Source organism: Serinus canaria, chromosome 3 (assembly GCF_022539315.1).
Source record: "Serinus canaria isolate serCan28SL12 chromosome 3, serCan2020, whole genome shotgun sequence".
Lineage (NCBI taxonomy): Eukaryota > Metazoa > Chordata > Aves > Passeriformes > Fringillidae > Serinus > Serinus canaria.
This window is the reverse complement of record NC_066316.1, coordinates 71801565-71824648: the sequence shown is the minus strand read 5'-3', so window position 1 is coordinate 71824648 and position 23084 is coordinate 71801565. Positions and strand designations below refer to the sequence as shown.

At 33.3% G+C, this 23084-nt stretch overlaps 1 protein-coding gene across 1 annotated transcript in view; it reads left to right on the top strand.

Annotated features, from left to right (window-relative positions):
• Positions 1–23084, top strand: part of GRIK2 (glutamate ionotropic receptor kainate type subunit 2) — a 347786-nt gene that overhangs the window by 236093 nt on the left and 88609 nt on the right. The window contains exon 13 of the mRNA XM_050972903.1: positions 21551–21669. Coding sequence (XP_050828860.1) covers positions 21551–21669 — 119 coding nt within the window. The remainder of the gene's footprint in view (positions 1–21550; positions 21670–23084) is intronic.

The following is a 23084-nucleotide window of genomic DNA, read 5'->3' as shown; positions in this document are numbered from 1 at the left end:
CTATAGGTCTATTACAGGATCCCCCAAAGATTGTGGAAAATATTTCCATCAACTTTTGTAGATGTTAGTTAAGGTCCATTTGAACATATAAACCAACAAACAACATAGAATGTAATTAAGTGGAGAAGGATATTTCAGTGAGGTGGACACATATAGGATAAAATATAGGATATGTAAGATAAAATGTTCTCCTGAGTTTCTTGAGTTAGTATTTGAAGCAATGGTGAAAAATATGGCCTTGAATTTGGGCCTCTATGAATGTTACTGGCATCATGACCATTATGAAACAAAAGCTGCAACTGTCATCTAAGTTGGTTCAGAATATGCACCTGAATATTTATTTTACTATAGTAAGTGACAATTAGGTAAGTTTTTCCCTACTTCCCTTTTAATAATTCCTAATTTCTGAATTTATGTCTAGCAGTTCAATTAGGTTAAATGATGTGTTGAGACTGAAAGTTGTTGTTGATTAAAATAGCTATAAATCATGCCAGACAGAGTGGTAAACAGGTAGGCCTTTATTCTTGTGAAAAAAAAAAAATAAGAATCATGAAAATATTACTTAATGCATTTGTCAGTTGAAGACAAGAATGTGGGAAGAAAAAGAAAACAAAGACAAAATTTAATTCTTAATGATCTACAGATCATTTTCAGTTTAAGTAATGGTTTTTGTTTGGGGATTTTTCCAGGCGTGTTTAATAACTGCTGATGTTTAGGCAGTTCTATCTTTAATAATAAAAGTCAGTTTTTTTATTTAAAGTCAGAGGCTCAAAAAAATTTGGAACATAGGTATCTTTAAAAGTGTCTCTACCTGTTTACTGTGCTGTCATTATTAAAGTCCTGACAGGCAAATATTATTTCACTTTCATTTATTGCATGTGATTTTGATATCCATTTTTAAAAAGGCATTAAAATGCACATAAATAATTCATGCATATAACTAATCATAAAATGTAATGTGAATGTATATATTTTATAATGATAATGAGTATTTTTCAGTAAATTAAAAATATATTTATCTATATGTTATATTTGATTATGTAGACTCAGTAAAAGATAGTGTATATAAATTTAAAATATTACTAGGGGCATGTGATTTGCTGTGTCTCATGCAGTCTTACATTATATTAAATCATGACATAAAAGCAAATATGTTTAGTTAAATTGTTAGTGACATCCTTTCCTTTGAGAATACTTCATAAAAACAACATGTGGCTTAGTTGTTTGATGCTTACAATAATCCTGCTTACATTTTCACCTAATTAACCCAAGAAAATTCTTTGGAATATTTAGTTCTTGGCATTATTTTTTAATATATTATTTCATTTGATTAAAATTCAACCTTTTTTTTTCAGGTCAAAAAAAAAAATCAGTACAACAATTTAACCACTGATTTTTGGTTTTGTTTCAAAGAACAGCAAGAAAAGAGGGTTTGTGGTCAGGTGAAAATATTTTTGCTGAATTGCCTACTGTATTACTACTGTTTCATTTGCAGAAAACAATACCGTTCTTTTGCATGAACTTTTTCCTTCTTCATTCTCAAATTTAAAGCCACTCTGCCATCAACAATGTATGTATAAAAAATTGCCTTATAGCAGCAAAAAAGAAAATTCAGTCATAATATAAAGCAATTTTAACTTGGATAGATTAATTGTACTATTACATCCAAAAGAGCCAAATCAAGTTTTGGGTCCATTCTGTCAGTCCTTAATCAAAGAAGCAAGGATAAAATAATAGAAGTTTCTCCATAATTATTCCCTGTTTATTGTTTGATGAATGTTTGAGGGTTTTTGTTTTGGGGTTTTTTTTTTTAAGGATAAGCCAGAATTAATTGCATGTGTATTTCTACAGGGAGACTATAACTTGAAGATTGAATTATTGCATTTGAACTTGGCTAAAAGTGCAGTATGTTGAACTCTAGATAATAAGTTTGTTCAAGAAGGTGTGCTCTTAAATAATGTATCCAAATTAAAACAACAGCTATTTGATTTTTGGTCTTTGATTTTCAGTAGCCCAAATATTTTGCATATGAGAATAAGCAAGAAAGAGTTATTATCCATCTGTTTAACATTTATCTTTTCCTTACTGTCTGACTTAGTTTTGGGGGCTAAAATTAAAATCTCCTGAGAGGCGCTTGTGACAATATAGTGCCCTTTATATTTTGTCATTCTGAACATTTTTTTCCTTGTTTGTAGTGAAAAGAAAAAGTTTTATTTGAAGTTTTACAGTGCAGAGTCAAACTGAAAATTATTAAACAAGTATTTGAAAGCATATACTTTTATAGTTGCCAGCTTCCTCTTACTGGATTGTAAAATATGGAAAACTAGTACTGTTTCATGTAGTTACACAATAATTCCTCAGACAAACTTGAAAGTACTAGGCAATATTTCTTGAACTGCTTGATTTTGCTGACATTATCAGATAAATAGAATAGAAACGAGAAATCTTGCATTCCCTGAGAATTAGGAATTTCATAGTTGAATAAGTGTTTAGATATGATAGAACAGGGTTCCTAAGAGAATGAACCTGACTTTATGACCTGCTTAATAAACCTGTGATTTATTTTTTTCCATTTTCTCAAGAGATCTAGTGATTATGCATTACTGATATTGATTGTTGCTCCACTTAATAATAGAACTGATTATGCCTGTTTCACTTTCTGTCTGCTTTTTGGAACTGGAAAGGATCATTGCCATTTGTTGTAACTTGAGATTAGAGCACCCCAGTTGAATAAATGTAACTGGGTCAGAACAAATTACCAAATGTGTTCACCTCTTCAGGATGAGTGGCTACATGAACTGCACTGTAATTTCCTTTCATTTTTTGCATTATGAACAAAACTAGTAGATATTGTGAGCACAACTACTAGTAAAATGAAGGCAATATGAGTTTGGCATGATAACAATGTTATTGCTAATGATTTTTATAACTTCAGAAGCTGAATTAAATTAAAAAGAACAATGTCAAAAATTCCAAAAGTATGAAACCAGAACTTTCAGAATGGATATATGTAGGATATAATGGATAGGAAGAGCAATCCTTGGCTCTTCCAAGCTTGTAATAATTTTAATTGAAATTCTTATTTCCATATAATTGAGCCACCCAGACAGAACCTACAGCAATATTTCCTAAGCTCCAGTGTATTCCTGCTGGTGTTTCCTTTTTCTTACGACTGAGCTGCTATTTGTTCTGAAGTCTGTTGGTTTCTGGAGTAACAATCCATTACAGAATCCATCCATCAAGAGTATTCTTCTTGTCCTCTAAGATGTGTCAATAGCAAAAAACATCTTGTAAGGAATCTATACATTGCCAGACAATACAGTGAGTCTGCTCTGAAAAGTAACAAACAAACACTCCCCCATTATTCTTTTCCCATTTCAGGAAGGAACAATGCTACATGTTCCTTTTTCCTTTGTATTTTTTCTTTTACTTTTTTTTGGAATTCTTCCATGATGCAGACAATATTCTGTCGTCTTTTTTCCATAAGGGATTTTTATATTCCGTTTTCTTATCGAGATCTTTCAGAAATATTTTTTATATTTTTTATGGGTCAGTTTGATAGCAGTAGTTGTTAAACATACTTATAGACTAAAGAAACCCATATATAATATTTAAATAATATCTACTCATGTGAAATATACAATGGGTAAATGCCCTACTTTTTCTGAGGAAAATGGATTAATTTACCATGTCTCTCATCCCAAAGGGATTAAAACTGAACCCTAGATTTTATTAGAAATCTCTTTTAAAGGCAGATCACAGTTGTCCACTGAAACAGCTCTCATTTGCTTTTCATTAGCAAGTGGTGATGATTTTGAATGCCTCATCTTTCTCTATAATCCTGTGATAATTGCATCCATTTAGTCTACCATGTAAGGCATCCATGCATTTTAATCTTTTGTTTACAGATACCTAGCACTTCTCATGCTTTCCTGTTGAATGCTAATGGAGAGTGCAGGTCTTAGCCTATTCAGGATAAATAAACAGTTGAGTAGGAGCTTTAAAAGCTATAGCCTCACTAAACTATGTAATGAATTGATCAAGTGTCATTTTTACACTGAGAGATTGCATCCAAATGTTTAATTTCTAGAGAGAGACATTTAATGAATATGCATTCATTAAAGTGATAGAGGATGAGTTTGAGTGCATTTCTGCATTTTGTCATTGTTTTGTGTCTTACATTGCCATTAACTGAAAAAATATGTCCAACCTGCCTAATGAAGTTCTCTAGAGCTCTACAAAGCAACCCATGGAGATTCAGTATCTTTAACTGATGGCAGTAAAGACAGAACCTGGTAGATGTAGAACAGATGACATTTTTGTCTTCTAATTTACTTCCAGGAAATACATACTTATGAAAAGATACAATGAAATGAACTCACTGTCAGGCATGAAAATATTGTTAGGGAATTATAAAAACAGTGAGATTATTCAAAAGGATACATGTGCACTAGAACTCAAATTATGCTTCACCTGACTAGGAGTGACTTCTGTGACAGGCTCAGACTCATAACATATGCATGGCACTGCTTTTCCCCCATTCTTTCCCCAGAAATATGCATTAGGAAATTACAGCCTAGAAAAACAACAACAGTAAAAAATGTAAAAGTAAATATTTTTTATAGGTAAAAATCCCAACAACTTCAGCATGATAATAAAATCCAGCCTTTATATTTTTTTTGCAGTAGGCTTATCCCTATTGATTACTTCCACTTACTGAGAGTAGCTGTGGCATCCTCTCTGACTTTAGAAATCTGAAAGCAAGTAGGACCAGGTTCTTTCTTACATACAGCATAGACTACATAATGAAAAAATACGTAAGTGAAGTACACTTTTCTCTGTAGTTTTGATGGTCTTCCTATCAAGCATTGTTTGACTTCCATTTAGATAGAAGTACACCATTTTTGGTCAGTGTTTGTTTCTTTATTTTATAAAATTTAAAGATTAGACAAAGAAGCATAATTCCAGAACCAAATTAAAAAGAAAAAGGAAAAAGAAAAGATCTTTAATGAGTAAGAGGCAGACCTTCCCCATAAATTCTTAACATATTTAACAGGCAGTGTTGCAGGCTGAATGAAGGAAGTTCTGATGCAGCTGATAGAATTCAAGAAGGCAGTTCAGTCTTCAAGTAACTCATTGTCCTATTTCTGACAGCTACACCTAACAATACTATATGGCCTTCTTACACTTTTCATTTCTAAGCAAGAGTCAAGAACAAAGAAGCAAATAATAAGAGATCAGACACTTTCTTTCCTGAATGAGTAGTATGTTATGAAATAAAAATAAAACCGAAAACAGAAAGAATGATTTTTTGAATGTTTTGCATTTACATTCAAGTACATAAAAAAATTTCAATTAGAGAGAAAACTTATTTGTTTTGAAATATGTGCCAAAACTCAATACTCAAAATTCCATAAAAGCAGTATTTTGCTCTGCTTTACTGCCCCTTCCAAAGAAAACCAATAATTGGAATTCTAGAACTAGAACTTTGGAAGTTTTGATATTTCTAGAACTTTGCCTTTTCATCCATTTTCATAGAATTCATAGAACTGAGGTACAGAGTCCAATTACAGGACTGTGTTTGAGAAGAGAATGTAGAATTTTTGATAACTTACCTTTGCTTAAAGCTTATTCCATTTATTTAAAAACTCTTTTAGATTTCTTTTTGTTAACTTCCAGTTAACACTCTTTAATTACATTCGTAGCTAGATTTGTTTATATTAATAGTTTTTCCTGTTCAATTTTGAATATGACTCACTGTGTTTATGTCATGTGGTAGAAAATGAATTTTCAGCTGAAGTATAGGAGATCTAAAATGGGGTCTGGGTCTTGAGACTATATTCTGTTTTTGTCATAATGGAACTAAAATTCTTCACTGGACATTTGTAGAGTTATTAATCTGAAAGCCTGTTTTCCATCTTAGGAAACATTTGCCCAAGCAGCAATTGAAATGCTCTTCCAGCAGCTAGTGGAAGAAGCTACAAAAACTTCCAGCAGTTTTTTTCCAGATGCAATCTGTATTAGTATATTTATATTTACATCTGTGTATATAGGTAGGTGATGGCTGTGTGTGTGATTTGTATTCAAGTATGTTGATTTTTTTTGCAATCCTACGGCCATATGGCTTTTTCTTGAGACCTCAAGGATTGTGGGTTATTCCACAGGTGTAGTGCTGGTTAAGTCTGAATATTCTGTACACATGGCAGCTGATCTAAAACCTGAAGAGGACAGAGTAGTTTACAGGGCCAACTTCCAATTTGTTGCAACCATTCCAATTTACATGGACAGAGATCCTCTGGGATCTCTTGCCAGTGTTAAGATGGCTACTATTACTGTTCCCCTGGTAAGCATTGTAACAGAGAGTGATTGAAGCCTGGCTCTGGGGAATGAACTAGAGCTATCTTCCACTGACCTCAAAGCATTTGGTAAATTGACCTCAAAATCAGTCCTTGTGTTTCTTCTAAAAGAAGTGCATTATATATTTAAAGAATCATTTTATCCTTTGAAATGCATTTTTCAGAGTTTAAGTGGATATGAATACATCTCCCTACTCCTATCTCCCTGATCCCAATTTTCAGTGCAATAACCTCTCTCCTTCTTTCTTATTTCTCAATTAAGGCACGATATTCTCGATAAGCCTCTTAGGCAAATTATTTCCTACATAGGCTGTAAATTTATACTTATTGTTACAGTACATCAGAGCCATCCAATTGTCCTTAGTATTTGTTTTACTAACAGTAGTTGCCAAGCACTGGCTTTGAAGGTTTCTGTAGTGTCACCTCTTAAAATCATTTGTTCAAACCTCAGGAGACAGTTATGAATAAAGCTGAAAGTAATTTGAGATTCAGCTTAACAGTTCAAATATTCATTGAAGCCATACGGTCTTTTTACACTCAGAAATACATTTAGAATTATATCATGCAGTTATATTTTGCATTTTTGATATCATGCATTTTATTTATTGATTGAAAATAGTTAGAGAATTCTGTAAAAATAAAATAGACCAGAAAATTTTCAATGCAAATTGGTGAAATGTACTCCAAGTAGAATACTGGGGAGAAATGTCATTGTTAGGAAAAGATTCATGCCTTTGACATGGTGGAACTAGCTAATATATTTCTAAATGTGGCTGGAAAACAACCAGTTGTCATATCAGGAATATAAAACTTGGAATATTTTATCCCCAAAGACTATAATAATGTAAAAATGTTGTTTGGTACAAAGTTTCATATCAACCTATACTGAAACACACCTTTCTGGAGGTGAAATATATGACTTAAATTATAATAATTTTCATGGACAAAGCATCCCTCAGTAGCCTCCAAGTGTTCAGTAAATTACCTTCAAAATTTATCCTTGTGGTTTTACATGGAGAGGTATTTTGTATGTGTAAATGGTGTCTTAATAAAATCAGATGGAACACAAGTGTGAGTAACTGCTACCATTCTGTTCAGCCATTACTGTTCAGGACATTTAGACTCCATATCAATTATAAAATGAGTGAGAATTCTTGAAAATGTAATTTAAAATAATATTAAAGAATCATTATTTAATATTATTTGTTTTAAAGAGGATTAGACTGTTTTTTGTACTGTAAGACTGCCACCTGATATATGAAGGTATGCAATTTTGAAACAAAAGAATGGCTGATTTTTTTTTTTAATTACTTAATTTTTCATATTATAGCTAAAAATTCTGCTCCAAATTAATCTATCTTTACCGCTACAATAAAATAATGATGCTCATTAAAGTGATGACATTTATGTCTCATTTGTACTTATCTTTTGAGCAGTGAGCTTAAAAGGATTCTGTAAGCATTAGAAAGATAAAAAAATAATACTCTTTTTGTATTTCTAAACCAGCTTACCTTTAAAACCAGCTCACTTTCCTAATTATAGAAAATATACTTGATTTATAATTTAGTCTTAGTGAAATATGTTGATATCAGTTTATATAGTAAAGAAATTGACCATAATTATTGTAAATGTTATATTATATAAGGAGGGAAAGAGGGAAAGGATGCTCAAGAAATGTTGGACAAATTGCTAATATAACAATCATATTGCTGCAAAATAATTTCTTAAATCATAAAGAAAGATATTCTCAATTGCTTTCGGATTTTCATTATTGCTATTACACACTACCAAGATAACCCTAATGTACAAAACCAATCCAAGATGTGTTTTTTTGAAGCAAAGACATAGTATTAGTTGGCTTAGAAGACTATAGTGTGTGAAAAAAAGTAAAGAGCATTTTTTTTTTTAAGAACTAGAGTAGGTACCACTGTAATCTGTTTTCCCCCCAGTATAGTAGTGAATAACCAGGTGCTTCCCTGCAGCTACATATGACAGGAAAAATCTCTTTGCTTGTAGTAATTAGTTTACTGCACCCTATAGCCCGGAGCCCAGCAGGAATTATTTGCAAGCAAGTAAAATATAAACAGAAAGATAGCTCTTGTTGTAAAGTAGCTGAATTGCTTCTTTGATCATCAAGCAGTTTTTTCTGATGGGAAATGTTTTTCCTATTTTAGAAATGAATATGGATGGAAAGCTAAATCAGCAGAAGACATAAGAAAGTTATTGTGTTTCAGGTTGTGATTGTTTCTTGTGACAAGGGATAAACTTGGTGAATTTGGACTACCCTAAACACAAAAATGAAATAGTGCAAATTTATTTAAATATAATGGATTGAACTAAGCAAACAAAACTATGCTTGTAAAATAAATATAAGAAAGAAACAAATTTAATGATTTTTCAGAAATCTCTTAGAGAATTTTTGAATATTTCTTACTAAGATGCACTTTGAATGAACCTAGATTCAGACAGAATATCTTTATTTGGTATCTATGCTGTATCAGAGGCTCATCTATTTTACATTTATACAATGTATCATTCAATGCACAGAGCATTGCATGCTCGCAGCAAGAAGAATAACTCTCTCAAAGTATTAAAGGAAGAACATAAAAATATCACAGTCTGAAAATACAGCCACATGAAAAGTTAAAAGAACTACTGATATCAATGGCAAAATTCACATCATGTATTCCAGACCATAGTAAATATAAGGGCATACAATTATACTTTTTTAAAAATGTTTATTTGTTTCTTAAGTTATCTTCTGCAACCGATACTAATATGATTATGAATATTCTTAAATTATCCTTATGACACAGTACTATGTGTTAGCTTAAATTCAGTGAAGGTAGCTTAAACAAATGGATTTGACCTTACAGTCAATTGGATAGACAAAAGGACGATATACAAATGAATGTAGTGGCCTGCCTGGCATTAATAAATGATTATTTATTTGGTTTGATTGGGGTCTGTATTCTTAATTTCACATCTGGTAGCAAAGTCACTGCACAGCCAATAAATGGAAACCAAGTCAGATAGTCCAGAGGTTCACTGGGCAAGTATGCTGGACATTACAATGATTACTCCTCAAAAAGGAAAAGTGGTGTATCAGGACCCGTAGCAATTGCTAGACTGCTTGCAGTGCTCACTTGCAACACAGCCCATTTAGCCTAAGTAAAAACTACCTTGGGATGTTTTGTATTTGCTTGCTGTGTCACAGATTGAAATGCTGTGTTTTATTGCCTGCTTACCTTCTACAAAATCATTATCTCGCTTCAAAATTCTTAGTAGAAAAGTGGTTTCTTGTTAGAGACTACTGAAAATAAACAGAATTCAAATTAAAAAAGTAGAAAAAAAAACAGGAGAAGAAATAGTCTTAAGCATAAAATAATTTCGGCTTTGGGACTGTGTATTTGGAAGCATTAAAGAATAATGCTGGAAATGCTTTGAAATAGAGGTAGAGGAAGAAAGGACTTCTTTGATTCAAATTGCTGACAGATGTATTTAGGTTATTGGATAATCTGTGAATAGGCCTAATATTTATTGCTGAGACCATACTTGTTAACTTTACAAACTCAGATGTTACAAACTTGGAGTGTTTTCATCATAAATATGTTTTTATCTTGCACATGAACTGTTTTGCTCAAAACAGAACAATGCTCCTGAGAGATTAGTTTCTGGTAGATAAATATTAGCAATAATTGTCTGGTTGAAAGAACAATGTGCTTTATTTTTCCCTCTCATACATGCATAATAAAAGATTAGTTTCTCATGTATAACTTGCAAAAATTTTTCTTAGTATAATTAATTTTTTATACTTATGTTTTTGCATGTGCTAAGCAATATATATTCTTATATATATTGAGATACTAAGTAATATATATTTCTATGCAAAAACTAATTATTGTATGCTCCTGATTTCTAAGATGCCTGCCTTAAGATGTATAACCATCCTATATTAAAAACCTTAAAAATATTACCTAATCTTATGGAAATATCTCATATCAAGCTTCTGGAAAATGAAAGCTGCAAATCTTTTAGTACTTTAGAGGTCACACTTGTCAAAGAGGCCAGGCTCTTATAGTTTTCTTGGCTATGTCTGTTCCATTACAAAGCTCAAAATTACAACTCATGTTTAAAAATAGAATATACACAGGTTGTGTATATTCTACACCCTTGTACACAAGGGTGTAGAATATACACAAGGAAAACGTGTATTAACGCCTTCAGACAAATTGAGTAACAACTTTTAGTCCCACTAGAGCAGTACTAGCAAAGGCTCCTCACCTATGTCTTTTCCTCTTGTGTAAATGTATTTCTTCAAGAGAACATGATAGAATTATAGAGTAGACTGAGTTGGAAGTAACACTTTGTTGTCATCCACATGGATCCCCAACACTTTATAACAAAAAGCAAGGGGAACTTTGAAAGTTTCCCAATCCTGTGCCCCAGTCAAGTTTTTGGGATCACCAAAGATAGAGATGGCATTCTCTGTAATGCCTTTTGGTTCTTTAGTACTCTAACTGCAAAAAACTCTCATGTGCAAATAGAACTCCTTTTTCTGCCTTTTGTCTTTTCTCTGTACACGTTCAAGAAGGAAATGGGTCCATCCACTCTTCAGATAGCTGAACACAGAAAGTAGATTTTACCCTGTTGTTATTTCTACAGATCTCTCATTCTGCTGGACTCTGAGATTTTATTTTGATGTCAGAGGTGTCCCAGAACTGGACACAGCACTCCACATGTAGCCTCATGACTGTCCAATGGGCAGGAACAATCACTTGACACACAGGCTGAAAGTTGCTGAGGCGTATAGTCCATTCCACTATCCAGGTTGCTAATGAAGCTTTTTGACAGCTTTGGCTCCTATATCAACCCAATGAGAAATATTTTCTATTACTGGCTAAATTTTGAAGTATTTCCACTCTTCTCCAAAAATGGAAAAACAGCAAATTTTTTCTTCACCTTGCAATCTGCTGGCATCCAGGTATTACCTTCTCAATTTGGCCATAGATTTGCTATAGGACACTCTGATAAACAGTCCTTAAAATCAAGTTCACATCTCCTGCTCTTTCTTTAATCACAAAGTTAATCTTTTTATCATTGAGTTAATCTTTTTATCAGTGATGAAAATCACTGAGCTGATTAGATATGATTGTCCTTTTAAACCTCATTTTGTTGTTCTGAAACACCTAGCTTTTTCTACTTGTTAGTGGTTTCAAGGATGATTTTGCCCATTATCTTCCCAGAGTCTAGGGTGGGATTTACTGGTCCTTAATTCTATGAGTCTTTCTCCCTGACCTCCTTTGAAGATAGAAGTGACATTTTCCTTTTCTAGACATCAAGGATTTCCTTTGCATGTGGCCTGATGTACAGCAGGACTATTAAATAAGAAAGGAAATATTTGGCACTCTTTGTGTTAAGCTATGAAGCAAGTGTTTTTAGAGAGAATAAAAACTGAAATGTCTCATTCTAGGATACAGAAAGCTGCAACTACTCTTAACAAAAAGTGGTTTAAATAAATGAAAAGGCAATACAGGGTGTAACACTGTGTCTGAAAACACCCTCCTGCTATCATTTTTCTTCCACTCTTTATGGCTGTCTTCACATCTCAGCCATGAGCTGGTAAGGTTTGGTTTGGTAAGGTTTGGTTTGTATGTAGGAGAAGTTATCACTACATTAATAAAATTAAAGGGCAATAGAATGAGAAAGAGGTGCCCCTTGAAAGGGAGTAAAACTTTTTGTCCTGTTTTTGTCAGTTACTGACTGAAGGAAAACAAGAACTTGAAGTGTGGGCAGAAGTAGATGTGTACAGAAGAGTTAAAAGCTAAGAAAGTCTGCATGAGTACTTCTCTGGAGTACCCTCCTATAAACACATCAGGATGTGGCTCTCAACTTGGAAGATTTTATTTTTCTTTATTCAGGTTAAGTTTTATTTGAGAACATAAAAAGTATCATGAACTGAAGCAGAGATTTCTCATCCAGGACTAGATATGGTACAGACTTCATAAAGAAAATCAGATGTGTTTTTTCCTGGAAAAGCAGGTAATCTAATTTTAGACATGACAAAACAAGTGAGCACATGAAATAGTGTAGAAGGGTAGAAGCTGAAGAGGGTGGCACTGAGATTACAGGGTTACTGAGGTTCATTTCATACATATCTTCATAGTATGACTGTTACATTTGTATATGCCATATTTTAAACTTCTGTAAGTATTCCAGAAGTATCTGAAGAGGCAGCTGAAAGATGAAGAGGTGTGTCTAAGATTTAGCAGAAGTAGAAGAGGTGATAAAGCAAAGTAATTTTGTATGGAATATAAGAGTATATTTGTGTGAATGCTCTTTTGTTTTTCTTTGCGACCTTCTAGCCATCAAAAGATATTCAGATGAAGACTAATCTGTGTAATCTATGTGGAGGCACATTTTAGACTTTCTCTTTTGCTGAATATGTAAATACAGTTTTATAGAACAACTCCTGGGCAACGTTTAGTTATGCTTTAAGCCTTACTGTAGCTCTTGCATGGGGCAGGGGCAGGATTTTTGTGTTTTGTGAGGATAGGTCCTCACACTGTTGACCAGAGCTCAAATCTCATCTCCAAAAGGAGGATTGTTAATACAGGAAGTAAGCCAATTCTGTTTTGGGGGGTTAACCTTGACTGAGGTACAAATGTTTGCTGAGACACTCAATCCCTTCTGCAGCAGGATAAGGAGAGAAAATAGGATGAGCATGCCCATGGGTTGAGATAAAGGCAGGGAGTTGCTTACCAGTTGTTGTCATCTGCTGAAAAAAAATTCAGAAGGTGAGAAATGCAGACACTGAGACATCTTTCTTCCCCCCTTTTCCAAGTTTTACTTTACTACTTCACTCCAGGTCCCTCTGCCCACCCCCAGACAGAAAAGGGAATTTGAGGGGCAGTTTGTGTTCAGTACAGTGATGGTTTCTCTCTCACTTCTTGAACAGATATAAGTCCTTGCAATATATATCCAATAAAATTTACCCAGCTTCCCCTTTCCATCTTCCTTAGCCACCCTTTTTATGACTACTGGCCAAGGTTCACTAGATGTACTTTTATCCCATATATCCTATTCTTTTACACCTCTGAGAGAAGTTCCCTCCACGTCAGAAGCCAAGTTCAAAACTATTCAGGCTGAGGAGGTCCTGTAATCCAAAAGTCACTTAGTTGGCTGGTTAGTCTGATTAAAAGAGGTTTTCTGTTCTGTTAGGCAGAGGACTCACTAGAAGGCTCAGCACTTAATCAGAGGCACACACTGTGCATCCTTGGACAAGGCTTATGCTTATGATGCTCAGGCTTCCATTTCTAAATGTTTTCTGTTGTATGGTGGCAGGCCTGGGACAGTCACCCCTCAAGATAAGCTTAAAAATCATGAGGAAAGGATGTGCAAGACCACGGCACTCCTGAAGGCAAAAAAAGATGAAGTCGTATAAATACGACTTAGCAACCTCTAAAAACATAAGTGTATTGTCAACACTGCTACCATACTACATCCAAAACTGAGCTCCATACCAGCTTATACCAGCTGCTAGGAAGAAAATTGACTCTATCCCAGTGAAAAAGAATTTACAGTTTGCTTGAAATTTAAGTATTTCTAAAAAAAGGGATGAGGATTTTTCAAAGTAGTCAATATTTTATTTCTTCCATTTTTTTTTCAGTATACTCAGGGAGGACATAAATGGGTAAAAAATAATAATGTTTTCTTGTAAAGATGTAAGAATGTTATATGAAGCAGCTAAATGTGGGCTATTTGGAAGAAAAAGGCAAATTAAAAATATTAAAAGTATTGTGAATAACCTGTTTTTTGAAATAGAACCCAATTATTACTATTGAGTCAGAGGAATGAAGGAATACATATGAAGGCTCAAAGATCCTCAGGTACTCTAAGAGCCTAAAGAGCAAAGCATACAAGGGGGGAAATCGTGTTGGAGACATAATTTTACACATATCACCAAAAAGGGGGCAAAATATTTTCTAACACAACAAATACTCTAGTTTTCTGAATTGTCACTCAGGAAAGGTTGTGAATCTTGTGAAAACTAAAATGGAAACAACTCTTTTAACATCTCCCCTACCATATCATACTTGAGATATTGCAGAATATCTCCTAGAATATTTTTTGTAAGACTTCAATGTATTCAGCAGCAGTCAGAACACATTGATTGTGGGAGAGCCCTACAAACATTCTGAAGTTCACATGCATTAAAAGATATTAATTTTAAATAAGTTTTCTTCAGATTCCTGACTATCATTTAATATTTACTCTATTGACATTTCTTCTGTTCAAGAAGAGGATGGACTAATATCATGGAAACTGAAGAGTTATGTAAGAACTGAAACCAGCATATATAATAAATTAAGCAATAAGAACTTGACTAGTGCTTCAAAAATTAGATTGTATGTGTATCTTTTACACTTGTTTCCATCATACATTAATCTTTAATTATGATGGTAATATACTATGTCTTTAATCCAGACTTGTAATGGATTTTAATAAACTCTTAATTCACATTTGTAAAAACAAACTGCTTCAGTAATAAAGTCATAATTATCACATAATAGTTAAGAATTTTTATATAATTTATTTATTTAAATAATTTTCATCAAACAAAACAGCCTTTATAGTTTTGGTTCTGATTTGACCCAAGACTTATCTACGCATTTCTGTAGGTCCCTTGCCTATATTTCTTTTGATTTTAGAGCAGGACTAGTAAAAACTGACAAATTCCAAAAATCACCAAGTATTCCCTGTTGCTGGGTTATATTGCTCCTGTATGGTTCATGTTGCTCATAGTAGAAGTTTATGAAAGAACTTTTTATATTATTTGCTTATGAGCTAATTGTGTTTGGTCTTTTTTGTCTTTTTTTTTTTCCATTTAGTCAGGAAGCTTAACTTGTATAAAAATGGGACATAATGAAGATTTTGGTTCTGATCCTGCAGTAGCTTGTGTATTTGTATTTTATCTCTGACTCAATGAGCTTTAACAAGATCCTGTTGATGTTTAAAATTAATAGATTAATAGTGCCTATAAGCAATTTAAAGGTATGTGGGGTAAACAGAAACAGATAAAATAATTCTGTAAAGTGTGTATAGAACTAGCACATGAATCTCGTGCCTTTCTAGACTTTAGATTGAATTATATCACCCAAATTTAGAAGACTTATAGATATTTTTTAGGGATGTAAAAAGTCCTTTAGGTTGAATTTCTAGTCAATGGAGAGGAGATGATTCAAAGCAACTGCTTTAGATGGGGATTTGTTTTAATATATAAAAGAGGTGTTAGATGATTAGTTCTTTTCAGGAAGCAGCAAAATCATGACATCTATATGGGGGAAGATGATGTGGAAGATGACCAAGTGCAAGCAAGGCAATTACTGTGCTGAGAAATGTACCTGAGCAGGGCAGGGGTGCTGGTGATTACAATCTCTGTTTACAGCCCAGAAATCCTCATGTGTGACAATGCAAGGTGAGACAATGAAGAAGGCAAACACAAAATCTCAGTTTTTGTAAAAGCCATAATTTAGGAAAAAAAAAAAAATGGAAGATTTAAGGAAGGGAAGCAGCAGCATGTTTATTCTTAAGTAGTGTAGTAGGTTATGATAAAGCATCCTGGATATTCTTGAAAAAGTTTTGAAATATTGTAATTTGTCAGTTCTTATGCAGTATGATATGGATTGAGGGTGTAATCCTGCCCAGAAACCCTGTAAAACAATGACTAGAAAAATCAGTCTACATTCTGCTCTAGTGAATGGGAGAATGTGTAATTTGCTAGAGCTGAGATTAGAGCTGATAATTTGCTGTGTTCAGTGATACCCAGCACTTGATCAGTATGCTCACAACTCATGAAGAAGATGGGGTAAGATTTTTTTGATTTATCAATTTCTGGTCATTAGATGACGCTTTACAGCTTGTGAAATCTTTGTGCTAATAGTTTTGCAGTAAAACCTGTTGCTTGCTCACTTCTTGGTCTGACTGCAAAAGAGATGTCTATGTAAGTGGGTAATCATATTTACTTTACTTTTCTTCATAGGTCTGATGCAGAGAAAAGTGAGGAAATTTTACAGGTTTGAAATATTGCTGGAATAGTATGCACAGTGTAATTTTGTGCTGTCTGTGGCATATATTGCGGGCTAAGAGGAGTGTATTAGTCACATAATGCTCTAGACAGTATTTTTGTAATACCATTTGATCCGAATTTATTTACATGTTCACTTAAAAAACTACAATACTTACATAGTGTTTGAAATACCATGGAAAAAGAATGTAATTTAAATAAACTAAGCACAGCTACCAGTAAATAATCTCATTAGTCCTTTAAGTTATACTTGCATCAAACTTCTTTGCAATTGTGTTTTCTTTATTTTCTTTGTCTATATTCATAATCCCATGAGTACAGGGAAGTATTCTATCTGACTGCATCAGATTATGAATTAAGTTTATTGTGTTTGATTGTTATCTCATAATTTTTCTTAGCCTTTCCATAGTTGTTATGTAGCTCCTATTTGAGTCAGAACAGAAGGCAGTATCAGCTGAGAGATAAGGTTGAAAAAATTTTTCAGTATGGATTTTTGAATAAGAATTGAAGTCCAGTCACTAAAATGGTAGCTGATAGCTCTAATGGATTTTTAGCTAAATATTCAGTATCAACCTGTTTTTTAAAAATCTCTTGTGTTTTGTTTTTTGGATCCTGAAGGTGAAAAAAATAATGTAAAAAAAAAAAAAGAAAATAAAAAGAAAAAAGATGGTTTAGACTATCTGGAAAAGTTATTTATAAGAATTTAACAGGTAACATGCTGAATATGAATTGAAGGACAAGACCTTGTGCCTGTTGTAAATATCTGAAAACAGCACAAAAAACTCAAATGGCCTGTATGTAAGACTAATGTGTCCAAGCCATCTTTTTCCCACAAGGAGTATCCCCGATGATTTAAATTCAGTTCTGTGTAGCTGTGTTTTGGTATAATGAAAATTCAATTACAAATATTACTCCACTAGTCCGTTTTCTCTCCTCTCTGAATTGCAGTCTGGAGTTTTCTGCTCTTTTTAACAAGTTGCATTGCTCTCCAGAATATACAGCTTAAATTAAAAATGTCTGTATCTCCAGATATTACAGTTTGTATTAAGCATATCTATTAATTTGCTTTCAAAACATAATACTATTTTCATACTATCATCAGAGATAAACTGACAGGTTTTGATTTGAGAACTATTGAAATTGGTGGAGGGTACCCTTGACACATTCACAGCAGCTTTGAATTGAGCTGATTTGTATGGAACATGCTAGACCACACAGATTTTATGAAAGCAGCTGAAAGCAGCAGTCAGTGTGTGACAGGATGTACTGCTCCGAGTGTAGCGGGTGTACAAATACTCCTCCTCTACAATCACATCTAAGCTCATCTAGACTGAGTCCCATGACTCTCTGGGGGACTGTGTTTTTATTTACAAACCCAAACTGAAGAAGCTGTTCTAGTATATCCAGAAAAAGTTATGCCTCTTCCTGGATTTGTCTCAAACTGGACACTGGAAGGGAGGAGTGGGTGCCTGCAGGTCAAGAATTAACAGACTCTTGTGACATCATCAAACTCCTAAATAAAAAGAGAAGCAGAAATTCTAGCAGTAGATCGCCGTTAATATTATGACATGTTCTGAAGTCAAACAGGCTCAAGGAGCCTAAAAAGATCACCAGTCCTTGCTCCAGCACTGATCCAGCTGCTAGGGTGCCCAGGGTCCTGTGAGCACCATCTGGGCTTCATGGAGGTACCTTTTTATAGCAATGTTCCCCCGCCCTGGAGATAAGTCAGAGGACCTCTGTCCTGTACTTGAACTGTACTGTGTTGTGTTTATTTCAGCAGCCAGAACAAAGACATTTGTCCTAAAAAATGCTGCCATATCTCCAATATTCTCCTTCTCCAGACACATCATGTTCTTTACCATAGCATATTCTTAGCCTTGGTTGGCTCCATGGTTATTCAACGACTGGTTTCAGAGACACACACATAAGATCCCTTCTCTTCTGGGCTTCTACACTGTTATTTCAAATGCTGTGTGAATACAGAGTATAATAAATTATAGTCTCTCTCAAATAATTTGCAGTTCTGAAGTAGGTCTGTCTGATCATTGGGCATACTGATTTTAATTTATAATATCACGGTATATTCCTAAAGTTGAATTAACACAAATCTTTCCTGCCTGTGAATTGCTGAGATAGCTGACTTTTAAACATTACTTGCACTAGCCAATAATTTCTGGAGAGTACTTGTACCTTTTCAGTGGGTAGAAGCAATTAGGAAACCTGAAACTCAGGTCTTGTGAAGTTCAATTATAGTCTATTTTTTAAAGTATTTCAGATATCTGAAGGTGTTAGAGATTAAGAGACTATAGCTGAAATTTAGAATAAACTCTAATAGAAATGGGTAAATAGGAAGAGTACCTGTTACCCGTGGTCAGAAAAATCAATCTTCAAAATTGCATCTGTTCACTGAAGTTCTCTTTTTGCTTTATGCTTGTTCTTGATTGAGCAAGTGTTCTGCATTTAAATTAGTAGGAAGGTAGTCCATTAATCAAGGAAAGTGATTATTCTTATAATATCATTTATTATACCACATTTAAATAGTGTGAGCAGTACTGGATCAGGCAGAAAGAAATTTCTTAATAGTCAGTTCCTAATAAGAGAAGCTGGTAAAAAAAGATGGTGTTCTTTATACTTGGAGACAAGGAAAGTTCTAGCCTGACTTAAAGAAAAAAAAAGTTGCAATGATAGCTAAACATGGGAATGATTTTCCCAAGAATTTGTGGAATTCTTTTCTTTCTGTGTTTTTGAGACATGACTGAACAGTCCCTTTTTCTGAAATAGTGGACGCTGCCCTGAGCATGATCCTGGCTTATAAAACATGCTAGGTGAACCTGTAACTCTGTGATTAATGAAAATTTATTGCAATAGGCTAAGCTGCATGAAACATGCAGTACATACAAAATATTGATTAAAAGATCCATACCTTAAGATTTTTACACTAGACAATCTAATATCATAGATCATCCTTAACATAGGAAGGATCAATATTTATCCATAATAAGCCAGTATTAATTTTCCTTACTGCATAAGTAGAGAATTCTAAAATTTTAGGACTCAGATTACATTGTTTATTTTTCCTTAAGCCATTTTGTATGTCTTGTGGGTTGTTTCCTCCTCTTTTTTAGAACTATGGAAAATTTTTCTGCGCTTCAAAGTAATAAAAAATTATTAAATAAGATAAGCCATCAGAACAAAAAGGTAAAACTAGCAAGATATGTTTTAGATTGTTCAGTAATGTCACAATGACTGTAAATAACACTTGAAAATATATATTTGAATAAAAAATGTATTTGTTTAGTCTAGAAAACATTGTCCCTACAAGAAAAAGGTGTTTTCCAGTTTAATATTAAAATATCTCTCAGCAAAAGAATATAAAAACCTGCTTCAGTTTCACCGAGTCCTTGGCTTCCAGGTTTCGTTGGATTGACAAAAACATGACATGAAAGATACTTAGATTTTTAATGAGACAGGAAACTTCTGATCTGTAAAGTAATAGAAGAATTCAGGTCACAATGGTTAATTAGAACCCAATCAACATTCTTGCACAGCATATCAGTATTACTTTGGAGATCCAAATGAAACAGTTCTTTGTCAAGTAGACACTTTTAAGACGAGAGGTGTTTTAACATTACATTAAGAGCTTCAAAGTGGAACATTTGATTTTCTGTATTATAATGTGTTTGAAATATTATTGTGAAGAAAATTCTATTTTTCAAAGTGACAGATGAATTATTCAGATATCTTTGATTGTAAAATACACCAAAACCATTCTTTCATAAAGGCTGACTATCCAAGGGTTTTTAACAGAGTGGCTTTAATGATTTGAGAAATTATGAAAAGACATTAATATTGATTTAATAATTAAAATCTATAATTTTTAAATTTATTGTGCTGGTGTCTTTTGCTAGTTCCATTCTACCGTGCTGTGATTTTTATTTTTTTCACTCAAATATATTTTGCACCTGCAAATATTGCACTTGTATTCATTATCAAAGGTTTGAAGACATGCTTTAAGCATAAAATAAAAGTCCCTCTCAATAGAGTGCCTCCAAGTCCAGGCACATTATTAAACTGATTAAAACTCTAAATGATTAGAATAATCCTGCACATTGCAATTACAATTTAAAGTTCTTCAAAAGTACCATGATGAAGAGAGAACTGAAAATCTTTATTTTACAAAAGAAATTGTAACATAGAATAATTTATCTAGACATGTTTGCTTGTTTTAGCTTCAATTGATAAAATATACCATTATAGATATGAACTCATCATAATGCACAACAATTGCAAAGCTGTGAATTGGAAGAGATTGATTGTATATAATCTGCTTGTAATCCATTGTCAGACTCAGGCATCTTTCTACTATCCCTGTTCTATCTATTTTTGAGATAAATAATTAAATTGTCTTTTCTTTTATGTTTATCTTTTCTTTTTTTTTTTTTTTCTCAGAGCCTGGCCCTGCAAGGTGCTTGTGAGTGTCCCCAGCTTCTTTTGGAAAACCTTTCCAGGGATGCTACTGTGCACCTCACAGGACAGGATGCAATTCCTTTAATTTGCTATTGTATTTTTTTTTTCTGTGAATTGTAGTAGTTGGTGATTAACAATGTCACTTTTACTGCTAACTATTTATTTTTGGTTATATTCATTATTTGTAATTTTGATGAGAAAAAAGCATTTTGACTGATGTATTTTTTTTTTCTAGTTAATTTCTGTGATTTAACACATATTAATTGTTTTTCAAGATGCAAAATAGTGACACAGTGGTTAAAAGAACTTATTCCTAAATGGGACCAATTGTCTTGAATTCTATTGGTGTCAATAAAAGAATAAGTGCTTTGATGTTTACAGGTGGCACTTGGAAACTTTCAGAGCCAATCTGTATGCAGCTTTATCCGTATCAGCAACAATTAAGAATGTTAATCTTCAATATTGTTTTTTCTCTTAATATTGCTGTTAAGTATAATGCAATCGAACTGTAAAAAATTTCAACCACTATTTTCTTTATAACCTCTCTTGTTTTTCTTTTTTTTTCACAGCAGTTTTGCTGGAAAAACTTTGTGATGGCTGCATTTTAAATCTGTTCTTTTTCTTCTGTCAATTACCACAGGTTTAGTCCCTATGAGTGGTATAATCCACATCCTTGCAACCCTGATTCAGACGTGGTGGAAAACAATTTTACCTTGCTAAATAGTTTCTGGTTTGGAGTTGGAGCTCTCATGCAGCAAGGTATACGACTCAGTCTGCTCTTTCTCTTAGGCACCATGTCCCACTTTTTGCTGGGGGTAACAGTTCTCTGGTGCAAGTCACTTGCATGGGTACCTCTGTGCATGTAGCCATAAACCAGCTTTTTTTATGAATATCCAGGAATTCCCAACACCTTACAAATTAGCGTGAAGACAGATAAAAAAATTAGGACTTCAAAAAAGTACAGTACACCCATACAATTTATTTCCTAAACAGAAAACCCTCACCGCATAATTAAATGAGCAAATCTGTCCATTACCTGAAAAACCCCCACTTAAACAACCTAAAAATGGGTATACCTTCATCAGATAAGACTATAATGTAAAAATCTATAATTTTTTTAAATTTTGGTCTAGAAACCTTTCAACTATGGAAAGATTTTATCTAGTAGCTAGAACCTATAAAATAAAATAATATAGGAGATTTAATCCTGTCCAACCATAATTTATATTTTAAAAATTGGAATGACCATTCAACAATGTCTATATTCAACAATCCATGCACCGAGAAACTGATGCCATTTCTGACAATAAAATTGGCAGCTGTGTAGTCATATTGCTCAAAGTAAAACCAACATGCAGTTTTAACTATAACTGTCTAAGTAAAATGCTTAAGCACATTCTTTAAAATCTGTAGTTTCCTTGCCATGTTCCTCTGATTTTGAAAGCATACCAAATATATAGATCCATAAAAATATATTACCATTTTATTGCCCTTTTCCATAAGGATTTGAATACAGTCATATAATATCAGACACATTTGAATAGCACAGATTCATTTTTTGCACTGACATTTCACTGGGCAGTACAGCATAATACAAAAGATTGTTAGTCCTATTAAAGAGCCATTAAAAGGAATGGCTTATCTTTCTGGAAAAATAACCATTGCATATCCCCCCAAAAAATCATAGAAAATGTTGGCAGGAACAAGTGCATGTTGGTAGAGTTGTTTTAATGAATATACCTGAGCAATCATTTTTAAAACTTACCATTATAAGTACACCAGCTATAAATAAATCCTAGTTTTAACTCATCAAATGATTTCATGAAGCTTTCCTGTAACTACAGTAAATGTTCTGTCAGATCAGGTTGGGAGGCTTAAAAAGTCTCTAATGCCTCAGCAAGAAGAGTACTCTGCTCAGAAAAACATGAATTAATGGATAAAAAGAAATCAGGATTTCAAATCAGAAATAAGAATATGTCTATAGTTGGCTAAGCGTTTACTTATTGACAACTAGGTTGTCAATATACATGTCAAGAAATTATGTAGTTGAAACACAATTGCCAAATACGTGTTTGTAAGATAATGATTGCTTTTAAGGAAGCCATCAAATAAAAGGATGGTGAATGAAAGAAGGTATTTCATTACATTCACAGTTCTCAGGATTGTCAGAATTT